A 23783-nucleotide genomic window follows, 5' to 3' on the forward strand; every position below is an offset into this window, starting at 1 on the left:
TCAGAAAAGCCCAGAGGGAGAGTAAAAGGAAAGTAACACAGTTCTATCAAAAGGCAGACCACTGATTATGTGTATTAAATTGTAAATATGGAATTTTCTTCACTCTAATGTTTTAAAGTACTTTAACTGCAAATAAAACTGGCAATTTTTGGTGACTTTTAAAGACTGTTTTCTCAAACCACAAAATCAATTTTCTATATATCCACGATACTATTGATTTCAAAAGACAATTATGATGCAGCAAGTTGGCAAAAAGGAATGGTTAACATCCTCTAAAATTTAGAAATGAAATTACAGAATAAAGCAGTAAGGACACAAAAGGAAACAAAGCTGTTAACCTAATATGGACTTAAAATACAATAAAATGCCCTGTATGCCGGCGGATGCAACTACCACCACCACACGTTGAGCTGAACATCAGATATTTGGACACAATCACATAGAATGAGTCATATTGGGAAACTCCAACATCAACTATTAAGAGGTTAATGCTTCCAGATATGACTAATCAAACATCTGCTAAGGTGTTAAGAGTACAGCTAACTTGAGATTTTAAAAATAGCCCATTCTTGAGTTAACAAAGCACCCTTCATTTCCTATACCAACTCTCAAAAGTTCTTCATGCTGAAACAGGCTTCCCTCCTTTCTTGTTTGTTCAGATAATAAAACAAAACAAAAACAATGGCATAACAGTTTTATAACAAACTTTTAAAATGAATTCATTATGGAAAATGAAAAACAAAAGGCATGGGAAAGATCATTCACAAAGGGTAATTTCTTTACTAGCAAATAGTTGCTCTTGAGAATTTGAATTGCTATTTTTTTTAGCTTAAATAGTATTAATGTAGGGGTTTTAAACATTGAAACAGGTTTTAATTCATAAAACAACAGCAAGTAAACATTAGCCCATTTTCCAGAAGACCCAATAAATCTACGAGGATATATGACACATTTATGCCCACTATCTCACTCAAATGGGTTTATAGCCGAACTACAAATTCATTTAGGGGGTAGTATGGTCTAGTGGTAGGATGCTAAACTAGAAATCAGGAGGTATAGATTTATTCCTGGCCCAGACATTAAACAATTATGTGACCCTGGACAATTCACTTTACTACAGTAGAACCCCATTTATCCAACCCTTCGTTATCCAGCTCTCTGTATTAACTAAAAACCAGCGCGCACAAGTCCAGAAGCAGACGATCTCTCTGTTGGCTGCTAGATAGAGCTGCTGCCTTGCACTTTTCCATTCTCCGGATTATCTGAATTTTTGATGATCTGATCTGGCCCTGGTCCCAGTTAGATTGGATAAATAGGTTTCTGCTGTACTTTCCCCTCTCATCCTTTATCACCTCTATTTAGATTATGAGCTCTTTGGGGCAGGGACTATTTCCTAATGTTTGTATAACACTTAGCACAATGGGACCCTGATCTCAGCTGAGGTTTATAGGTGTAGATGTAATACAAATAAATCATAATCATTAATTATTTAGGCACATTTATCAATTAATAAATAAGATTTAAATGAAGTGATAGTCCTATTGCACAACTTTCTGACCTCTATATTAAAATTGTTATTATATCAATGTATTTTCTTTAAGAAACATGAAACATCATGGCTTGAGTAAAAGACCATCAACAGTGACAAGAGATCCACGCAGATGGACCCTAGCACCTATGCAGAGACCCACTGATGTTTGGCACAGATATCTGCATGAAACTCCTTGAACAGTTGGGTTTAACTGTAGACATTAAGTAACTAGTACTTTTTGGCTTTGCTTTTATTTCTGTTCTTGTGATTCTAAATTTTTTTCTTTTGCTCTGTGGCAAAGGCACACCAGAGCCTATTTTTAACTAAATGGGACAAGGAACAAAAATCATTTTATAAATATAAGTGATATTTTAGTTACACTAGATTAAGGTAAAATATAGCCTAATAGGGAGGGAATTTTAGGAGTATTTTGTTTGCTTTCCTATCTTGTTATTCTGTGAGGCAGGGGGACTCAAAGAATTACATAGGGAATTGAAGAAAATCTAACCCCTGCATATGTTGCTAACCTATCTAGAATTCTATAATGAGAATTTATTGTAAAGTAATTAAAATAAACCTGTCACATGAAAGACAGAAATCTATTTTTTTTAAAAAGTTGATTTTGGATTTCTTTAATTATTCACACTTTTGTCTAAGCATTCTTTTTATACAAATCAGAAGTTGTTTTTGAAAATACTTCACTGCTATATTTCCATGTGGCCATTCATCTGGTCTACACTGTGTTCTGGTGCTTTATCAACACAAATTGAAAAAAGGCATCTTAGTACTAAAATTATACGTTTCAACAATTTTTTATTTCTGTTCTGACAGCAGCAAATTATAAGATTAACCAACTGCAGTTTAAACTTGTAGAGTTTCGATTTTGGTTTCCATTCTGAAGCAGGTTTCTGGGGAAATCCAACCTCCAAGTGTAAGACAAAACAAGCATACATAGACAGACTATTTCATTTGGGAGGAAAGAACGAAGAGGCAAATCATTGAGGCAAGCAAAAGATTTCATTATCCTCATCAGAAATGTCTCATTTCAGTCTACTATTAATCCTATGGTAAGTGAATATTTAATTTTTTTTACTTTGCTAGTATGAGATACTGAAATAAAAAAAGATATAATTTTATGTTTCTGATTAAAATGAAAAAAGATAAGTGTGCTCCTTTCTATGTGTCAATCTAGGTATCTAACTTTAAAAAAATGTAGGTAATATTTAAATATTTAACATTTCAAAATTAAGTTGACTGTTGTCAAGACCATCTGCTAAAAACAATTAAACACATTTTAAACAACTGAGTAAGGAAAAATATTTTCTGAATTTTGTTTGTTTGATTTAAATAAACCCGAGCACTATTAGGAAAAATGTCAGGTTAAGTGGATGCACAAATGTCATACAATCCACTAGTTTTAGTCATAATTTTATGCTTTTTTTTAGGCTAACTTCTCAAATGCATAACAGAAAAATCATGGATATAACTATTAAATTCAAGCTGCCAAGTCAAATAATGGAAATACAGCTCAAGAGTGAAGATCAACAATTAATAGACACTTTGAAGAGGATTCACTTTAGTCTTCCTTGTGGTATCCAACAAAGGGAGACCACGGTCACTGATAGAAGACTGCTGTCTTATATGTTTTTAATCAACAGAATGACTAGAGTGGATATATGGACATCTGCTCATTTAGTCAAAACAATTTTCCTGCAGATATCAGAGGCATTACATTCTTCCACCACTGGAAACAAGTTTATGAAACAAACCATTATTAACCACCAAACTAGGCCATGCACTTATCAAGAAGTGATAAAATACACTGGCACAGTGGCAAGAAAAGCAGTGAAATAAAACATAGGGTACTGGAAACGGCAAGTGTGCAAATTAAGTTTTGGGAGTTGGGACTTGAACTAGTTATCACATACCCTTTCCAAAATTCAGACAACCATAGTTAATACCATTGAGGATGGCAACAACTTTATCTAGAACAATCCAGAGGAAACGTTCATGGAAACTAGTCTCTTGAATAAAAGCCTAAAGAATTCTGAATAAAATCTGTGTGCAGACACCCTCAAATTATTTCGTGTATATTATAAAACACTTACCATTTCATAGCACTTCTGCTCCTTTCTGTTGTTTTTATGTAAATAACTGATATTATTTTGCAATGTGAAATTTCTAACTTTTTCCCAATGTTTACAAAAATAAATGTTTATAAAATAGCTAAAAAGTGTAAATCTGTTCTCTTTCCTGTATATTTTTTAATTTATTAAAGAAATGTTACCATACCAGTTGTTTTGCAACACAAGTTGGTCTCACATCTGAAAACTATTTACTTTTCACAACCCCCCACAATTGTAGAATATGTTATTAAGTCTAGTGGCTTGTCACAGTAAGTTATAGATGTCAGTCTGGCCATGGTCGGGGAGCAGGGGGACTAACGTATTTTACAGAAAGACATTCCAAGTCACTGTTTAACACCATTTACATGTACAGAAAGACATTAATATTGATAAAAATAGAAGTATAATAATTTATTCTTCTAATTATAGGTTATTACAAACTATCATTTGACTTTGCTGAATTTACAAAGATACAATTGTTTTCACATGTACGATACTAGTAGAATGATAGCTCACATGCTTTCTTTAGATTAGTTAATGAAATGAAAATTTCAAGCTAATTAAGGAAATTCCTAAATCTCTCTCTGTGAGCCAGTAACAGGCATCAAGTGTCAAAGAGGATGACACTTCCTTAGCCATAAAACCTTATTTATTACCTCCAAGTATGTTTACATAGATTATATGACGCAGCTTGAAAACTCCTGTTTTGCTTTAACATTCTAAAGTATTTTCTTAAATACATCCTTAAAAACATAGTAAATAAGTGTCAGTTATTCCAACTTGTTCTTTGTATAGAATATTTGATAGGAGTTTTTAATTACAAACATATACAAATGGAAGGTAGTAAATCTAGAAACCGTGTCATCTCAAAGAACAGAACACCTCCCCCCATGCAAGACATTAATGTAGTACAGACATGATTGTTATCTCAAGAAAACAAACTTTGTAAGACGTTTACGTTTTAGAGAGATACCTGGTTGTGTAAAAGAATGTGGGGATGTTCTTTATTTGGGATATTCAAAAGAGGAGAGTTCCTTAGGATGTGTTTTCAGAGCTATAACCTAAATCATCCCCCCCTTTGCAAAAAAAATCTTTAGTTTAAACTCACACAAAGAATTCTAGAAATATCCTTGTTGAAACTGATTTATTTAAAAAACACTCTGAAGTCTTTATTCTTCAAAAGTTAAGGAAAACATTTATTGATGGGAAGTATTTTGCAGAATATATTGGTTCTTTCAACACAGAGATGAAAGCCTTTGTTTTCTCTCAAATGCTTCAGATGGCAAAAGCTTCTTCTGAGATGTATATTTGTGAATATTTTGTATCTACAGTAGAACCTCAGAGTTACAAACATGAGAGTTATGAACTGACCGGTCAACCATACACCTCATTGGAAACGGAGGTATGCAATCAGGCAGCAGAGCCAAAAAAAGAAAAGAAAAAAAAGCAAATACTGTACAGTACAGTACTATGTTAAATGTAAACTACTAAAAAAATAAAGGGAAAGTTTAAAAAAAGATTTGACAAAATAAGGAAACCATTTCTGTACTTGTTTCATTTAAATTAAGATGGTTAAAATCAGCATTTTCTTCTGCATAGTAAAGTTTCAAAGCTATATTAAGTACTAAGTCAATGTTCAGTTGCAAACTTTTGAAAGAACAACCATAACATTTGTTCTTAGTTACAAACATTTCAGAGTAATAAACAACCTCCATTCCTGAGGTGTTTGTAAATCTGAGGTTCTACTGCAAATGCAAGTCTTCATATAACACCCTGATATAATTATCTGAATATTAATATGTTTTATGAACATAGGAAGCTCGTTTGATGCTATAACTGAATAATAATGTAAGACTCCATGTGAATATGAAATACTTACATGAATTGGAAAATTAGTTAGTTATCTGGCAATTTTTAAGAAACTTCCTTATCAAAATAAGGAAGAGATTAAAACATTATGTAGGGATATTAAAGAAGGTTTATATTAGACATGGTTTATATGAAAAATGATTTATTGTTAGAAACGATTTATTGTTAAATGAGACTTTAGAATTAAAGGTTTACATTAGAAATAAATGTGATTCCCAAGATTTAGCCTCTAACCTGCAAGCCACCAGCTGTGTCTGTGTGAAGCCTGCTCAAAGAGATACTTTGTATAAAACTTGTTAAATGTCAGTTGACTCTAAGTACCTGTTCTCTAAATTGGTAACACCCCGAAAGGTAAGCAGACAGTGAAATAGATGTGATTAAGATAGAGAATGTATGTGAATGAGTGCCTAGTTTAAATAATGAATGAATGGTTAGGGAGTTACCAGCCTGAAGAATTCAGTGTCTGCTGAAGAAGGTGTCAAGTGGGATCAACCAGATGACCCCCACCACTTCAAAGGAAGGAAAAACAAGCATCTGACAACATGGAGCCAGCCACCTGCTGATTGATTTAGCAACAGCAGAATGAAGCAACTCTCATGGACTGACATAGGAATAAATTCCTATAAAACTGGACTCTGAAGACTGCGGACTTTGAGTCTATGGTTCTGCTGCCAGCCTCCAGGAGCATCAGATGCATCTGACACAGAGTCGGCTCCATCCTCATGACCAAGATACCTGGCCAGTAACTTGGCATGAGCAACGTCTAGACTGGTAACTATAACACCTATACAGAACCTGAATGAATAATTGTGTGAATTAATGTGTGTGTGTGTGTGTGTGTGTGTGTGTGTGTGTGTGTGTGTGTGTGTGTGTATATATATATATATATATAAGTAATCATAGAAACAAGTAGTAAAACAACGTTGTTTGCTTTTGTGTTTTGCCTTACTATTATATTTACAATAAATGTGGCATCTTTGCCTTATCCCTCTTAATAAGATCCTGCTGGTTTTTATTATATTGGTATAACACCTCCTCCAAGATTAGATTGGTAAGAAGAGACAACACCCTCTCTGATGACCAGTTAAGTTTAAAGACTCTCTTTAAGAATCAATTATATTTAAACAGACCATTTTAAGAGCAGAAAGAACTTTTTATAGGACATAGGAGCATTTGGGCACATTTGAAACAGAATTTCAACTCGTATTACATCCTAAAAGAAACAAAGGGATCTCTCAGACAATAAACTGAACAGAGTAAAAGCTCTATCTTTAAAGATGTTCTAAGAAATTCCCACCACAAAGACAAAGGCCATATAATCCTAAAGTTGAAGAATTACAATCCTGATGCATATGCATTAGGAGACTGCATATTCATGAGCTGAATATGCCACCAAGACCATCCCCTGAAGCTGTCAAACAAAAGAAAAGTGACAGAAGCTAATATAAGAATTTAGTGGACCCACTGAAATATGTGCCTTTCTCCTTCAGTGAGACTATGAAAAAAGTATAAATTCCTCTCAATTGAGACATGCACTCTTATTCTTATATGTTTTTATTTTCTAAACCCTAATCTTATTACATGTACGTTTATACTGCTTTGAACCATTATAAAATCATACACTCTTACACACACCTAAACTCTCAGCATTTATCCTGGCACACGCTGTTCATCTCATCACATCTTCCAAGACAACGCCTAGATAAGCAAACAGCACCAACAAGACAGAAAGAAAGAAGCCACTACATTGCATCAACACCACCTTCCAAACCCAGCACTTCTTCATCATGACTCCATTACTGAAACTTCAGCATCACTTGTGCGAGGGAGTTTGCAAAAGCACTGCCTAGAGATTAGATTTAATATTTTCTCATTAATTTTAATAGAATACTGAAGTGCTATTGTAATTTAAGCTTCTCCTGTTAAAAACCAGATTATTTAGACTATGTACTCCTGGGGAGAAGACATGCTAATCTTGGTAAATAAATGAATAGTGCAATTTAATTTGAATGTAAAATTCTTAATATTTAATTTGCCTGCCAAAAAACTGGTCCTTAAATGGCTTTCTTTCAGTAAGAATTAAAACATTCTTCAGTTTCACAGAACTTAGTTAAAATCGCTTACATTTGCTCATTTATAAACTGTTTAGATTATCCATGCTAAACCAAATAAGTTTCACCAACCTTTCAAACAAAGTTTTATTGCCCAACTATAATATGTTTTATTTATTAATGATCAACTAATACAGGACTCTCTGCCGATTTTTGGAATAATGTACTTTGGTCTTATCTCAACTAGAGAAGATTGTGCTCACTAGAGAAGACCTTCTCTTGAGGTGTAATCTCTGTTGAAAGATCTCCACAGAGAGACATACAGAAGAGCCTGTAGTGGAAGTAAGCATTGTTTATTGCTTATGTTCTGTTTTTGTTTCATTTTGTTCAATTATTGTCTTCCTTTCTTTCTCTTTCTTTAGTAATAAAATAGTCATAGTTAATAACTGTGACTACTGTGCTTGTCTTTAATTGTGGTGTCCCTTACAGCATAGTAAAAAAAACTAAAATAGTCTGAGTCGCATCCCTGAACTGGTATTGAGACAATTAATATTTGGCCTAACATTTCTAATTTCTCCAGACTGCAAGTTTTAGTAATTTGGGGAATAAAATTACTTGGCATTCAACACCTGAAAACATCCTTTCTAGCTATCACAGCTTATAGTTTTTCATATTAAAACTGGTATCCCTGTGACTTCCTATTTCACCCAGCATCAGCAGGAGGAGGGCAGGAAGGTGGGTGTGAGATAGCTATTATCTGTTCTGTGCTGGTTTCTAGTCTCATCCTGTACAAATACTGCAGCAGGAGCAGTAATGCTGTCTAGATCAGGGGTCGGCCACCTGTGGCACGCGTGCCAATGACGGCACGCGAGCCGATTTTGAGCGGCACGCAGCTGCCTGCCGCAGCCCCGGCCCCCAACCCCACTCAGCCCACCCACCCACCACTCTCTTCTACGGAGGCGGGGGAGCAGAAGCTTGGTTCTGCAGCAGCCAAGCTTCCCCCTCCCCCATTTCTTCCCCCAGCATGGTGCTTTCCTGCCCCGCCCCCTCTCCTTACCTGCGCCAATCAGCTGATGGCCCTAGCGAGGGGGAGGGGGAAGCACGGCAGAGTGCACACAGCTCCGTAGAGGACGCAGAGAGAGATATGGACGGAGCCTTGGGGAAGGGGGTGGAACAGGGCACATCCCTTCCAGCCCCCTGCCGTGAACCACTCAGGGCAGGGGGCTGGGAGCACCCCTATGGGCCGAGCACCCCAGCCCTCTGCCCTGACCCCCCCACACACACTCAGCCTTCTGCCCTGCACCCCCCACACCCCAACACACACCCAGCCTTCTGCCCTGCACCCCCACACACCCCCAGCCCTCTGCCCTGATCCCTGAACCCCCCCACCCCAGCCTTCTGCCCTGAACCCCTTCCCCCAGTACCTCTGCCCTACACCCTGAACCCCAACCCCCCCAGGTCTGGGGTCCCGGCCACAGGCCCTGCTCAGTCTGCTGCCGGCCTAGGTGAACAGAACCCCAGGCTGGCAGCGAGCTGAGCAGGCTGGCAGCATAAGATCCGCATTTTAATTTAATTTTAAATGACGCTTCTTAAACATTTTGAAAACCTTGTTTACTTTACATACAATAGTTTAGCTATATAATATAGAAAGAGACCTTCTAAAAACGTTAAAATGTATTACTGGCACGCAAAATCTTAAATTAGAGTGAATAAACGAAGACTCGGCACACCACTTCTGAAAGGTTGCCTCCCCCTGGTCTAGATACTTCCTAAACCAGCTATATATGCCACCCCGGACAAACTACTACTTTACTTGTGCAGATTTCTAAGGGAATCAACTTCTGTAAAAGTTTTAAGCCTGATGCACCAAACATATTTTTTGAAAAGAAAAAAAGAAATTAATTAAATTTCTGAACTCAGATCATACAAAAAAATTACATTTTACATGAGGTCAATTACATTTAAGCCTGAAAAAGGGACAAAATATAGTCAGCCAAATTTTAGCCTTGACTGATAGTAAGCTATTGAGGTTTAAAGAGAGAAACTGGTGTCCCTATGTGTACAGTGATTCCAGTACAAGGATTTTAACAAACAAATCTCTGCAGTTTCAGACTGCCAAGGAATAATAAACAGTTACAGTACCTACCTTTCTGTGACTGTTGTACTTCCAGATGTGTTGCACATGTCCACTCCACTGCTGACATATGCACAACTCAGGGCCGGTCTACACTGGGGGCTGGGGGAAACCGATCTAAGATACGCAACTTCAGCTACGTGAATAGCGTAGCTGAAGTCGAAGTATCTTAGATCGAGTTACCTACCATCCTCACAGCGCAGGATCGAAGTACGTGGCTCCCCCAGTCGACTCCGCTACCGCCGTTCGCATCGGTGGAGTTCCGGAGTCAACAGGAGCGCGTTCGGGGATCGATATATCACGTCTAGATGAGAGGCAATATATCGATCCCCGAGAAATCGATTGCTACCCGCCGATACAGCCGGTAGTGAAGACGTACCCTCAGGCACAGCTGTTTGAGATTTTTCCCTCAGTAGTACCCATTGGGGCAGCACGAGTGCCCTCCGGTGACTTGCACCACTGCACGCAAGTATAAAGGGCCATGCTGCCCCTGTCCCCCATCCCCTCAGTTCCTTCCTACCAGAAAGATTCAGTGAGAGGAAGGGGAATGGGTCATGGAAGGACAAGTGCAACACATCTCAAAGAACAACAGTTATGGAAAGGAAGATAACAGTTTTTTCTTCTTTGAGGGATTGCACATGTCCATTCCACTGTAGTTGACTCACAAGCAGTTCAAACTGGAGGTGGGCTCGGAGCCTAACTAAACAGGGACTACAGGACCACTCGTCCAAATCTGCATTATTTCTAGATTAATGAGAGATGGCCTTGTGAAACACAAACATATAGTCTGATGACTAGGCTGCCATGCTACAAATGTCCAGTATGGGTACACGAGCCAGAAAGGCTGCAGAAGTTACCTGTGACCTGCTTGAGTGAGTCACTGCTTTACCTGGTAGTGCAATATTAGCCAATCAATAGCATCAACAAATAGAGATGGAAATCCAGGTGGAGATCATCTGGGTGGCCCTTTACTCTGCCTGAAAATGCAACGAAGAGTGGAGACCAAAATCTGAAAGGCCTAGTCCCGATCCAGGGAAAAAGCCAAAGCTCTAACATCTATAGTGTGGAGCTTCTCTTCCCCTTTACTGGAATGAGGCTTTGGAAAGAAAGTTGGTAAAGCAATTGTTTGATTAATGTGAAGATTAGAACCTACTTCAATAATTTTGGGTGAGCGCGAAGGAAAACCTTGTCCCTAAAAAACTGTACAAGGAGGATCTGATTCTAAAGCTCACAGCTCCCCTAGCCTCCTGGCTGAGGTTACACCTTCATAGACAGGTGTACCAGCAAACCAATCGCTAGCTGCTCAAAGGGGAGATCCACCAACTTTGCTAGCACTAAATTTAAACTCCACCGTGGAACCAACTTATGAACCTGTGGGTATAATCTGAGCAAACCCTTTAGCAATCCGATGGACATGGGTTTTGAAAAAACTCATTGGTTATCCATGGGAAGATGGAAAGCTGAGATAGCTTCAAATGGACTGTGATGGAACTAAGAGTTTACCCCTGTTTTTTCAGAAACATAGGATAGCCCAAGATATGGCAAATTGGTGCTTGAGCTGAGGGGAACACCTCTTTGTATGGACCAAATGGAAAATCTCTTCCATTTAGCAAAAAAGTAGACCTAGCTGAAGGCATCCTACTATTTAGCAGAACTTCCTGCACCCTCTTAGAGCAAACTCATTCAGAGTTTGTCAGCTATGAAGCATTCAAGCTGTCAAGTGGAGGGCCTGAAAATTGGGATGGAGGTGGCTGTGGTCCCGGGAGATCACATCCACATCTGTTAGGAGAGGCAGCATATGTCTGACCAACAGGGCTAGTAGACTCGAAATCAGGGCCACACTGAGGCTACTAGAAAAAAGCGAGCAGAATCTTACTTGACTTTGGACAGAAACAGAACCTGAAGGAAAGCATACAACAAGCGTTTTGAACAGTGTAGGAGGAAAGCATATGCCAGTGAACTGTGACCACTCAGGAACAAAAAACAATGACATTTTTTGTTTGGTCTTGCTGCAAACAGGTCCAATTTGGGGTGTTCCCCACCACTGGAAAATGGACATGGACACATCTAGGTGAAGAGATGACTTGTAGTGACCTGAGAATGACCTGCTCAGGTGGTCTGCCCGTGTGTTTTGAACTTCTGGAAAGTAAGCAGCTCTCAGGCTGATAGAACTGGCAATACAGAAATTCCAAAGGAGAATCGTGTTCTGGCATAACTTTTCCAAAAGCCCTTCCCCCCCACTCCACCACGCTTGTTTACACAGAAGATGGCCGCTGTGTTGTCTGTGAGTTCAACAAATTCCATCCTTTAATATTCATAAGGAATGCCAAGCGAACTAAAAGGATGGCCCAAAGTTTCCTGATATTTATATGGAGAGTTATATCCTGAAGAGACAAAAGGCTCTGAGAGTCTGAAAGGGACCTAAATGAGCTCCCCAATCTAGACCTGATGCATCTGTGACCAGAGTGAGTGCAGATTCTACCCACCAGTCAGAGAGGACAAGACATGAGCAGGTATTTGAACTACCATGTCCATATAATTATGGGTCGGTGAGTACACTCAGGCTAGCCTGGCATGCTGCACCAAGTTTGAGGCAATTCTGAAACACAGTGAGAGGATGCACCTTTAGATCTAGAACAATGTCCCGCATTGTTTGGAATCTCTGCTCCAGCAGGAAACCCCTGATCTTTGTAGAGTCTAGGACTGCCCAAATACATTTTATTATTTCAACAGGTGTCAGGATAGATTTCTCTGTACTGATTAGGAGCCAAAGAGCATCAAAAGTAAACTAAATAGTAGCTAAACTGGAGAGTACCTGAGACCCGGACTGGCCTTTCACTACCCAGTCATCCAGGTAGGGGAACACTTGGACTCCTGACCTTCACAACTACAGCCATACATTTTGTGAATATAAGGGGCTGCTGGTGGCAAAAGACAGTACTCCAAATTGGTAGTGGGACCCATTGATCATGAATCTGTGGCTCTGGTGAATGATGTGAAAATAAGCATCCTTTAAGTCAAGGGCAGCACACTAGTCCCTAGGATCTAAAGAAGGGATAATAGATGCTAGAGTAACCCTCCAGAATTTTGTTTCTTTAGCTGCTTTAGATCTAAAGTAGATCTGAGACCTCCACCTTTGCCTTAGAAAGTAACAGGAATAAAATCCCTTCCCTCTGAATGACATGTGAATTTCTTTTATGGCTCCCTATGGAGGAGAGGCTGGATCTCCTGAAGTAGCATGTTCTCGAGAGCACGGTCCATGAAGAGGAACACGGAATGGGAAGGGGAAGAGAAATAAATTGAAGAACGTATTCCAACTCAACCATACTTAAGACCCACTGATCCATGGTGATGAGGGTCCAATGCTTAGGAAGTGGGATAGGTGGTTGGCAAAAATTGATGTGGGGAAAGATATTGCTCTGATAAGTGGCAGACTGTTCTCGATCAACAGGTCAAAATGATTGTTTAGAGGACCCAGTTTTCCTAGAACTGGCAACTTCAGAAGAGGGAAAAAGAGGATGCCTCTTGTAATTTCTGCTCCTATTTTTGGACAGGTCCTGAGTACTAGGCAAGCCAGGCTGGAACTGCTGTGGGTGGAACTGTTTTCTTTTAGCCACAAGTGTACAGATCCTCAGAGACTTTAGGGTCACTGCTGAATCTTTAAGGCTATGAAGCCTCTCATCTGTCTTACTGGAAAAGAGCCAGGGGCCTTCAAATGGGAAGTCTTGAATGGTCTGTTGAACCTCAGGGAGAAGACATGATGGCTACAGCTAAGATCTATGCCGCATACTGATGGAGGAAACCTTTGCTCGAGCTGCATCCAAGTTCGCCTACAATGCCATTGTAGCAACCAATTTGTCCTTCCACCATAGCAGTGAACTCCTGCTTTGCCTCATCAGGAAGCTTCTCTTTAAACTTCAGGACATTATCCCACAGGCTGAAATCATATCAAACCAGCAGAACCTGCTGGTTCACGATCCTAAGCTGTAAACCTCCTATGGAATATAGCTTCCTGCTGAGTAAGAGTAGCTTTTGGGGTACAGGCCTGGTGTCCCGGTCTCTTTTTTTCATTAGCAACAGTGACTACCAGGGAGCCTGGAGGATGGTGGTTATAAGAGTGCTCAAATCCTTGTGAAGAGACATATCTTCTCTCCAGCCTTTTAGCAGTGGGAGGCAAGGAAGATGGGGGTTGCCATAAAACTTTGACAGGTTCCAGGATAGCCTTATTAACAGGGAAAGCTACCCTGGAGGGCCTTTCAAAGGATAAAATGTCCACAAGCCTGTGAGACCTTTCTGGCACCTCTTGTAGATGGATATACAGAGCTGCAACCAACCTTCTCAATAAGTCTTGATCACCTCTGAAACCATCAGCAGAGAGAGAAGTAGATTCAGTCACTACTGCCTCATCAGGCAACATAGGACCCTGCTATGTGTAGGCCATTGATCCTTAGAGTGCTGAGGCTTGTGGCAGGTACTACAGTGGGCAGGAACCCCACTAGGGCTGCTGGGCATGCTCAGGTAGAGACATGAACGATCTGACCTTGGAGTCAGATGAGGAGTCCGCTTCCTCAGACCATGGTGGAGCTGACCCCTTCAGTTCCAGAGAGACCTGTTTTAATCTGGAGATCAGGGTTCTGGCTGGGATCACTGCTGAACCCTACAGAAAGGAGACAACTGTGGAAGTCACCGGTACTGAACAGTGCTCTGGGGCTGAAGTTGGGACTGTGGGAGCGTGCTCTTTCAATCTCGATACTCTGAGAGATTTCTGAACAGCAGGGGAAGCCAGCACCAATAGTTGAGCAACTCTCTGCCTTCTTCAAAAGCTTCAGGTGTAGACAGCACTGGAAAGGGCTTCTGAGTCTGAGATACCAAAAGGTGCACCTGTCCTTCAGGAATTAGCCTTCATGGGCTCCAGATTCGGCAGACCCTCTTGGCTTATGGACTATGCCTGGGTGAACTTCTTTGAGCATGCCGCCAAGTCTTTGCCTCTTCTTGGTACCTTCACTGTAGACTTTGAAGGCCCTGGTATCGAGGCTTCAGAAGACTTAAGTTGTTTCTTCTTAGGTACCAGTAACAAGGATCTGCCTCTGGACTCAGTCAGAACACAGAATTACTCCTAACAGACTCATATGTGCTAGATACTGTAGCCCATAGGGCTGGCTTGCTAGTTTAGCCTTCATTATATTCAGCCGTAACGCAAGAAACCTGCAGCCCTGTATCCTGAAAGACATTAGCTTAAGCAAGTTAGCATAAGTTTGTATAAGCGTGTTTCAGTAAGCCTGTAACCTTTGGCATAGATAGATGTTCTAACAGTTATCCTCAGAGTTTGGGGAACTCAGACTAGCTTACTCAATGGTAAAAGTTGGAGCTTAACAGTAAATACCTACAGAAACATGGAAAAAATAACCGTAAACCAGCTTAAGCAAAAAGTGATGGGTATGATAATGAGTTAAAGTGGTATTAATATGTATTAATAGGTTAACCACAGGATAAATACACCTCGATATTATGTGAGTGAAAAGAATAAATTTGGGCATGGAGGAATGAGCAATAGCATAAAATATTCAATATGGTGCTCAGGCCCTATAATAGGGCATACCACCATGTGGAGAGGAGTCTTTTAGCTGCTTTCCATCATTCAACTCTTCAGCTCTACTATTAATCTTGGGTAGTGAGTAACCAAAATCATTGGACTCATTTGGCATGCCAGTAGTCTACCTGTAACATGCAAGAGTATATTCAAGCAAAAAATGCAAGGCCAAATTTCAGTTGCTTCCATCTTTACTTCATTTATCATAGCTGAACAAAATTCTCACTCCTGTTCCATTAAAAAAAAAAATCAGACTTACATAACAGATCTAAGAACAGCAATTCTCCCTTTCTCTCCTTCACAAAGAAAAGATTATCCAATATAAACCTGGTCAATCTTTTAAAAATTTCTCCTTCAAAAAAGAATGCCTGTGTTTTGGATTTCCCTCAAATATTCTTTGAGTATTTTGCCTATACAGTGCACACTTGTACTTACCATCATATACAAAGTAAGTTCCATCCTTGAAGACCACAACAGCAGGCAATTCAGGAAGTGTCACATACTAAAAGAGTGAGAGATGACTTTTAATCATCCCATGGATGATTAAGACAGGCATTTTAACTGCACAAACCTTAAACTCACCAGTCTGAAGTAAGAAAACTCAAATAATTAAACAGAACATTTAAATATTCTTTCAGCCTTGTTTATAATATAGAAGCTTGGAAATGTACCCCCTTGCTTCCTCTTTTAACAATTTTATCTTTTTTCCATCCCAACTTTAAAAAAAAATCTAATTTTATGTGACAATTAAATTTTTGTTTAGATTTCCAATTTCCTAATGTATATTAGTAGTTTCTCCAGCACTAGGAACTATATTTCTTGCTCAAAAGCTGATGCATTCAGTGAAGAGAAAACAAAAGGCTTTTGTATATCACATTAAAAAATGTTTGAGGAGGACAAGGTTAGTTTCTTGACAAATAAGTTGTGGCTTTTTAACAAGACAAATATTTTAAATCTCTCTCCCCCACACGCACAGGTGGCAATTTTAAAACAAAAAACATTTCCAAAATAAAAATGATGATATTCTTCTATCGTACCTGAGAATGTTAGAAACCTGGTTCTTTTTTGGCTTCTTTTACACTTCTTGGCCCCATTCTCTGTGCCCCAGGGAGCTCCACAAAGGGCAGAGGTGACTAAGGCTGTCTGGGAGCTGGTTTGCTCCCTGGCATAAATTATATCAGACTCATAAATCAGAGCTACCAGCTTTAACTCTACCTTCACTATCCTGCTCTAGAGCAGAGGTGGGAGTTGTGAAATAGAATAACGTACAGTAATAAATTAGTGCAAGTGGGCAGGGTTAAAGTTTGTCTGAGCACCTTAAGTGAGAATTACATAAAATTTACACTTGCTTGTTTTACAATTTGCTTATTTTCCTGTAGGATATTTAAAAAAAAAACTATAGCTACATAGCTCTTCTGCAGTATACTTGTGATTAAAATATCTCATAGGGCTTGGCTTTACAAATGTTAAATCTCAAAGCACTTGTGACTATATTGTAAAGTACATACAACTACAGCAAAAGAAGGTTAGACTCTTAACTAAGTAACCTAATTTTCAGAAGTGCCATCCACCAATAAATTCTACTGAGGCTGAAAAAACTGCAGATGCTCAGAACCTCCAAAAATCAAGCCATAGGTAAATAAACATAGATTTAGAAACCAAACTTTAATGAACATTTTTTGAAAATCTTGGACAAATGACTTATGAAAGTTGTTACAGTGAGTGAGTGGAAGAACTGATAATATATACACAGTCTCCGGACTCTAGCCTCTAGACAACACTTCCCTTATAACGTTAGGAAAATAGTGATATTATGTGTTTTTTCTAACATTTTGTTTTTACAATCAATTTTATTGTAGCAATAGGCTAAGTAGGTTTTAAACAGCTGCTTTATGAAAAATAATGCATTTATTAAAGTTACGGGATTTTTCAAGTCATGCAATCTCAAGTGATTTAGCATTGCAGACATAATCCCTTGACAAAACCACACCATTAAACAGATATGGTTTTTAAACTCTTCTCTAATGCAGTAAACTAGCATAACATTCAAATCCCATTCCCTAGTATCAAGCACATAAAACTGCTCTTTCCCAGCTACAAATGCATGAGACTTCCCACGTCTCAACTCCATCTCGGGAAATCTGATTAGCACATTTTGGCTTCCTCAAAGATTCTGGGGTTTGTCACTGGGACTGAGACAGCTCAGTTAATGAGGGACAACTGGGTATGAGAACTGAGTTTTTGCACCTGTTTCCTGGGTGGTACTTTGAAGCATCTTGGGAACCCATTTTTGGGCTGGAGTTTGGGATGAGAGTTCCTCCTGTCCTTTCCATTCCAGGGACCCTTTTTCCTCCCAAAAATCTGCTATATGCACAATTTATACATTCTCACTGAAGGAGAAAGCATGCACAGATAATTTTCAGCATACTATATTTTAAAGTTCAGAATTTATTTCTTCAATTTTGTCTAACCCTGCATTTACATTAATTCTTATGGAGAAATTGGATTCGCTTAACATCATTTCACTTAAAGTCTCATTTTTCAGGAACATAACTACAACGTTAAATGAGGAGTAGAGTTGAAGTATCTGATAAAGTGAATTTACCTCAGGTAGCACCTCTTCTGAGGCAGAAAAAAAGTATGTATAGACAATTAGTTCTGAAGCAACTTCTATGTATTTCTCCTGCAAAAATACAAACAGAAAGACATTTAAAATTTTCTCAAATCTTGGTATGCACATTAACAGAAAAAAGTCTATCAAAACAAACAGTTTCTGTCTACTTTTTTAAAAGTAAAATATAAAAAGACAATGTAACAAAATTAGAACAAAAAGCTACCTGGGGCCCATCTGAACTGCATGTCTAAACATGTTAGTGTAAAATGATGTAGCTATGTTAGGGGCATCCCTTTTATAAATTACCTCCGCAGTTAGTATAGAACAAAAACTAGGCGAGTAATGCTGTTCCATACCATGATTCGGTGCCTGCATTGTTCCATTCAAACTAAGGAAAAAAACTTGACAGACCTCAACATATCTAACTGGCTTATTTAGACTTGTATTATAAGAATATTCTTAGACAAAGACACTTTGAAATTTTCTATATTATGTTCATTTTATTTTAAAATACCAAATTCAATTTTATTTTGGCAGTACATGGATCTTAAACCACAAATAATGTCTACTAATAAGTAGAGCTGTCGATTAATCGCAGTTAACTCATGCAATTAACTCAAAAAAATTAACTGTGATTAAAAAAATTAATCGTGATTAATCACATTGTTAAACAGAATACCAATTGAAATTTATTAAATATTTTGGATGTTTTTCTACATTTTCAAATATTTGATTTCAACTTACATCACAGAATACAAAGTGTATGGTGCTCACTTTATTTTTTTTTTTTTTTATTACAAATATTTGCACTGTAAAAATGATAAAATAGTATTTTCTATTCATCTCAAACAAGTACTATAGTGCAATTTCTTTATAGTGAAAGTGCAACTTACAAATGTAGATTTTTTTTTATTACATGACTGCACTCAAAAACAAAAAGATTTAAAACTTTAGAGTCTACAAGTCCACACAGCCCTACTTCTTGTTCAGCCAATCACTAAGAGAAACAAGTTTGTTTACATTTATGGGAGATACTGCTGACTGCTTCTTATTTACAATGTTACCTGAAAGTGAGAACAGGCGATCGCACGGCACTTTTGTAGCTGGTGTTGCAAGGTATTTACATGCCAGATATGCTAAACATTCATATGCCCCTTCACGCTTCGGCCACCATTCCAGAGGACATGCTTCCATGCTGATGATGCACATTAAAAAAATAATATATTAAATTTGTGACTAAACTCCTTGGGGGAGAATTGTATGTCTCCTGTTCTGGTTTACCGACATTCTGCCATATATTTCATGTTATAGCAGTCTCGGATGATGACCCAGCACATGTTTGTTTTAAAAACACTTTCACAGCAGATTTCACTAAACACAAAGAAGGCACCAATGTGATATTTTTAAGGACAGATACCGCACTGGACCCAAGGTTTAAGAATCTACAGTGCTTTCCAAAATCTGAGAGGGAGGCGGTGTGGAGAATGCTTCCAGATGTCTTAAAAGAGTAACACTACAATGCAGAAACTACAGAACCCGAACCACCAAAAAAGAAAATCAACCTTCTGCTGGTGCCATCTAACTTAGATGATGAAAATGAACACGCGTTGGTCTGCTCTGCTTTATATCATTATCAAGATGAACCCATCTTCAACATGGATGCATGTCTTCTGGAATGGTGGCTGAAGCATGAAGGGACATACGAATCTTGAAGGCATCTGGCAAGTAAATATCTTGCAATGCCGGCTACAACAGTGCCATGAAAACCCCTGTTCTCACTTTCAGGTGACATTGTGAACAAGAAGTGGGCAGCATTATCTCCTGCAAATGTAAACAAACTTGTTTGTCTGAGCAACTGGCTGAACAAGAAATAGGACTGAGTGGACCTGCAGGCTTGAAAGTTTTACATTTGTTTTATTTTTGAATACAGTTATTTTTTGTACATAATTCTATGTTTGTAAGTTCAATTTTCATAATAAAGAGATTGCACTACAGTACGTGTATTAGGTGAATTGAAATATACTATTTATTTTGTTTTTTACAGTGCAAATATTTGTAATCAAAATAAATAAAAGTGAGCACTGTACACGTTGTATTCTGTAATGTAACTGAAATCAATATATTTGAAAATATAGAAAACATCCAAAATATTTAAATAAATGGTATTCTATTACTGTTTAACAGTGTGTTTAATCGTGTGATTAATTTTTTAAATCACGCAATTAATTTTTTTTAAATCACTTGAGAGCAAAAAGGACACACACCATAAAGGTACACATGCACATTATGTTAGCATTACAGAAGTGATACAGTCAACAACAGTAAGAGTTTTAGACATTTTCTGAAGATTTTGTTAAAATGAAGACTAAATACAGTTTCTTTCCACTAACTAAAGTGAAATTTACTAAGATGTACCACAGAGCTTCAATATTAAAAGACCATAAAACCTATCCAACTAACAAAAAAAATTCTCCTTTCAGTATAACTGTGCCATACAGTAAATGCTACATTAAATAACTTCTAAGTTTAACTATTTTGAATGCATGCCTTATGCCTCAAAACAAGAAAAATATTTGGCATTTCTAAGGTTACGTATTTTAAAATACTGTTTCACATTATTAGGACTGCAGAGTCCCATTACACAATGATTACAAGATGAGGGACAGCACTCAGACCCCACAAATTAGCAGCATGTTTGGTAAATGTCTATCTATAAACACATACATGAAGATAAAAAAAAGTGTGTATATTATGCCATTATCAAAGAAGTTCTAAAATTATCAGCTTCTTACTTACAACTACAATCTCTTTAAAATATACAATTACTCTGTCACTTTTTTAGAAAAGATATGTACAAGTCACTTTAGGCTACCTCAATAAAGATTAAAAAAAATGAATTTAATGAAGTTTCAAACCTTTAAAGGAGATTCCCCACCAACATACAAAAAAAATACATGATGCCTCTTGTGCACATGTTCAAACATTTTCTGGCTAGGAAGTGTCCGGATAAGAGGCCTGGGGGAAAGGGAAAGGTGAAGAAACATTCAGTTTTTTTAAAAATTCCCAGAAAACATATAAGCTCATTTAAATTGTACAATTCTGACCACCTATTCCACAAGTCTAAACTTGAAAAATGCTAGAACTCTGTATTAAGAATAGCTACAGTGCAATTGAATTTACCAATTATACCAACTCTTAGTAAGAAGAATTAAACAGTAATCCTGACACTACATACAAGCCTTCTGATATACAGTGTAATTATTTCTGAAAGAGGCAGATAAATGTGGACATAGCAACTCGGGAATACGGGTTTTGTAAGTGATTCTAGATTGGAGATTACCAGTATTCATAGACTACTGGAAAGTACAGAAAAGTAGTTTAGGTCCATGTCTCTATTTTTATGCTCTAAACCCCTGGTAAGTGAGAAGAGAGGAAATTTGAATAGTCCCAAGCAGAAACTGTTTTCTAGACAATTCTGAGCTCATGTGCCAAGGTTACAACTATTCCTATGGGAGGAAATTCTTGTTGGCAATTTGAAAAGAAAAGAAAAGAAAAGAAAAAATATTTATTTTGCTAGATTGCTAATTGTCCCAATAAAACTTTATATAAAAAATCTCTCTCACCTCCACTTTTTTTGTGGGGGCTAAACTGTAAAATCCTTGTTAATGTTGTATTTAAAAATTTAAAATATAGCCTGTGCATTAGTTCATAATTCATACAACCCACAGAATTCATTTGCTGCTATTTCTCCATCTTCTTGTAAGTAATAGAACAGATAAATACTGCATCATCCCAGGAGAGCTGATATGTGACAGTTAAGAGAAAAAATAATTTTCTCAATAGCTCAGTTTAACACCAGTGACTCTTACACTATTCAAAAACATTTCATTTTCATTTTATAATAAAAAACAAAACTGAGTGGCAGAATATGAGCTTCTACCTGGCATAGTCCATATGATTAGATATAGTGAAAGACCAACATACTTTTTTCAGAACAGCAGATATAATAAATCTGCAAACTGTATATGGTGGGGCATTTTTAAATCTCCCTCTGACACCTTAAGCAGTATCTGTTCCAAAACACAAGTGCAGCCTCAAGGATCTATTAACAGGCATTGCATCATTCTGTTCAGTGTAACTTGTTCAGTAATTAACTGCTAATGTTGCATCATTACTGAAATCAATGTTGAAACACATTACAAAACTTAACTAAGAAGTTTAAGAGCAATTGCATCAGAAAAACTCATGTTACATATTATCACCCTATAAAAACTCTTACAAGCAGGTCAGTATGGCCAAAATATAAATGAAAATAACTAAAAATGTATTCCTGTCTTATCATACTTAATTGTTTGAGAAATAATCACCCCAAGTTCACCTGAACTCTTTCAAGCCTTTACTAACAGAGTGATTTCTTCAGTAACTCCTTGCTTAATATTGCAGTTATGTTCCTGAAAAATGTTACTTTAAGCAAAACAATATTAAGCGAATCTAATTTCCCCACAAGAATTAATGTAAAGGGGGGGGGGTTAGGTCCCAAGGAAAAATTTTTTGCCAGAAAAAAGACTATATTTTAGGGGTTTAATTTAATTTAATATTCTACACAGCAATGATGATTGTGAAGCTTGGTTGAGGTGGTGGAGTAAGAGGGTGGGATATTTCCCAGGGAATGCCTTACTGCTAAATGATGAACTAGCCTTCGACTGAGCCCTCAATGGTTAACCCATTGTTGTTATTATAGCCTCAAATGCTACAAGGCAGCACAAATGGAGGGAAGAGACACAACAAAAAAGAACTAGATAAATTCATGGAAGATAGGTCCCTCAATGGCTATTAGCCAGGATAGGCAGGGATTGTGTCCCTAGCCTCTGTTTGGAAGAAGCTGGGAATGGGTGACAGGAGATGGATCGCTTGATGATTACCTGTTGCACCTGGCATTGGCCACTGTTGGAAGACAGGATACTGGGCTAGATGGACCTTTGGTCTGACCCAGTATGGCCATTCTTATGTTTTGTGAATACATTAAAACTTCCACTATGCAAAATTATAGAGGGGAAGTTACACGGCTTGCACTTAACACTCTCTCCTGTCCTCCAACCCTGACCTACACAAACACTTGTGTTAGCTAAAAAAACCAACACACAAATGAAAAACACTGCACTAGACTATGCCACAGACTTCCCTTCACTGAAATAAATAACTATTAAAACAGATGGGGTAAAGATTAGGTCTCCACTAACCAGGCTGTAGGAGGCAGCCAATACAAAAAAGTTTTGCAGAAATGCATGCAGAAAGATTGGCTTGCTACTGTCTTTACCGAGGAGTCCATTCACTGTTTAATACGTATTCCATTAATGAATGACCCCCCAACTCACCTTCCAGCATGGTTAGTGGAGGTATTTAATCTATTTCTGGGCTTAACTTGATTTTCTGTACAGTTCACATCTAATTCAATCTATAATAAATGAACAAGATTGATGCCACTGATTCTTGCAAAGTAATTGTAAGAATAAAAGACTACATTAATAGATCAAGCATCATTCTGTCAAAGAAGCCCACCTTTTGGCTCTCCTCTGAAAAAAATCAGATGAGGACAAACTCAATGAAACTATGTAAGTCACTGGTATCTTCAAAGAAGATTATAAATACTTACCCTGCTACTCTGTTAGCAAATTCAATTATATCATCTTTGGTTCTAGGTCCTCTATAGTTGTATGCCAAATCACTTTTTAAGCTGGAGGGGGAGAAAAAAACCCAAAATTCTGAGGAATTGCCATTTGTTTCATCATCGTTGTTCATAACTAAAATAAATCAGTTAGCTGCATAGGCAAAATCATAGCATCCCCATATTTCTAATATTCAATCATT

At 37.9% G+C, this 23783-nt stretch overlaps 1 protein-coding gene across 3 annotated transcripts in view; it reads right to left on the reverse strand.

The window, feature by feature from the left end:
- The window catches only part of TMX3 (thioredoxin related transmembrane protein 3), a 63127-nt gene that overhangs the window by 18760 nt on the left and 20584 nt on the right, over positions 1-23783 (reverse strand). For all 3 annotated transcript variants that reach the window (XM_045006167.1, XM_045006168.1, XM_045006169.1), the window contains exons 6-9: positions 23569-23649; positions 20831-20930; positions 17907-17984; positions 15737-15803 (exon numbers count right to left, since the gene is read on the reverse strand). In XM_045006167.1, the coding sequence (XP_044862102.1) occupies positions 15737-15803; positions 17907-17984; positions 20831-20930; positions 23569-23649 (326 nt within the window). The remainder of the gene's footprint in view (positions 1-15736; positions 15804-17906; positions 17985-20830; positions 20931-23568; positions 23650-23783) is intronic.

The sequence above is a fragment of the Mauremys mutica genome, chromosome 2, assembly GCF_020497125.1.
Source record: "Mauremys mutica isolate MM-2020 ecotype Southern chromosome 2, ASM2049712v1, whole genome shotgun sequence".
Lineage (NCBI taxonomy): Eukaryota > Metazoa > Chordata > Testudines > Geoemydidae > Mauremys > Mauremys mutica.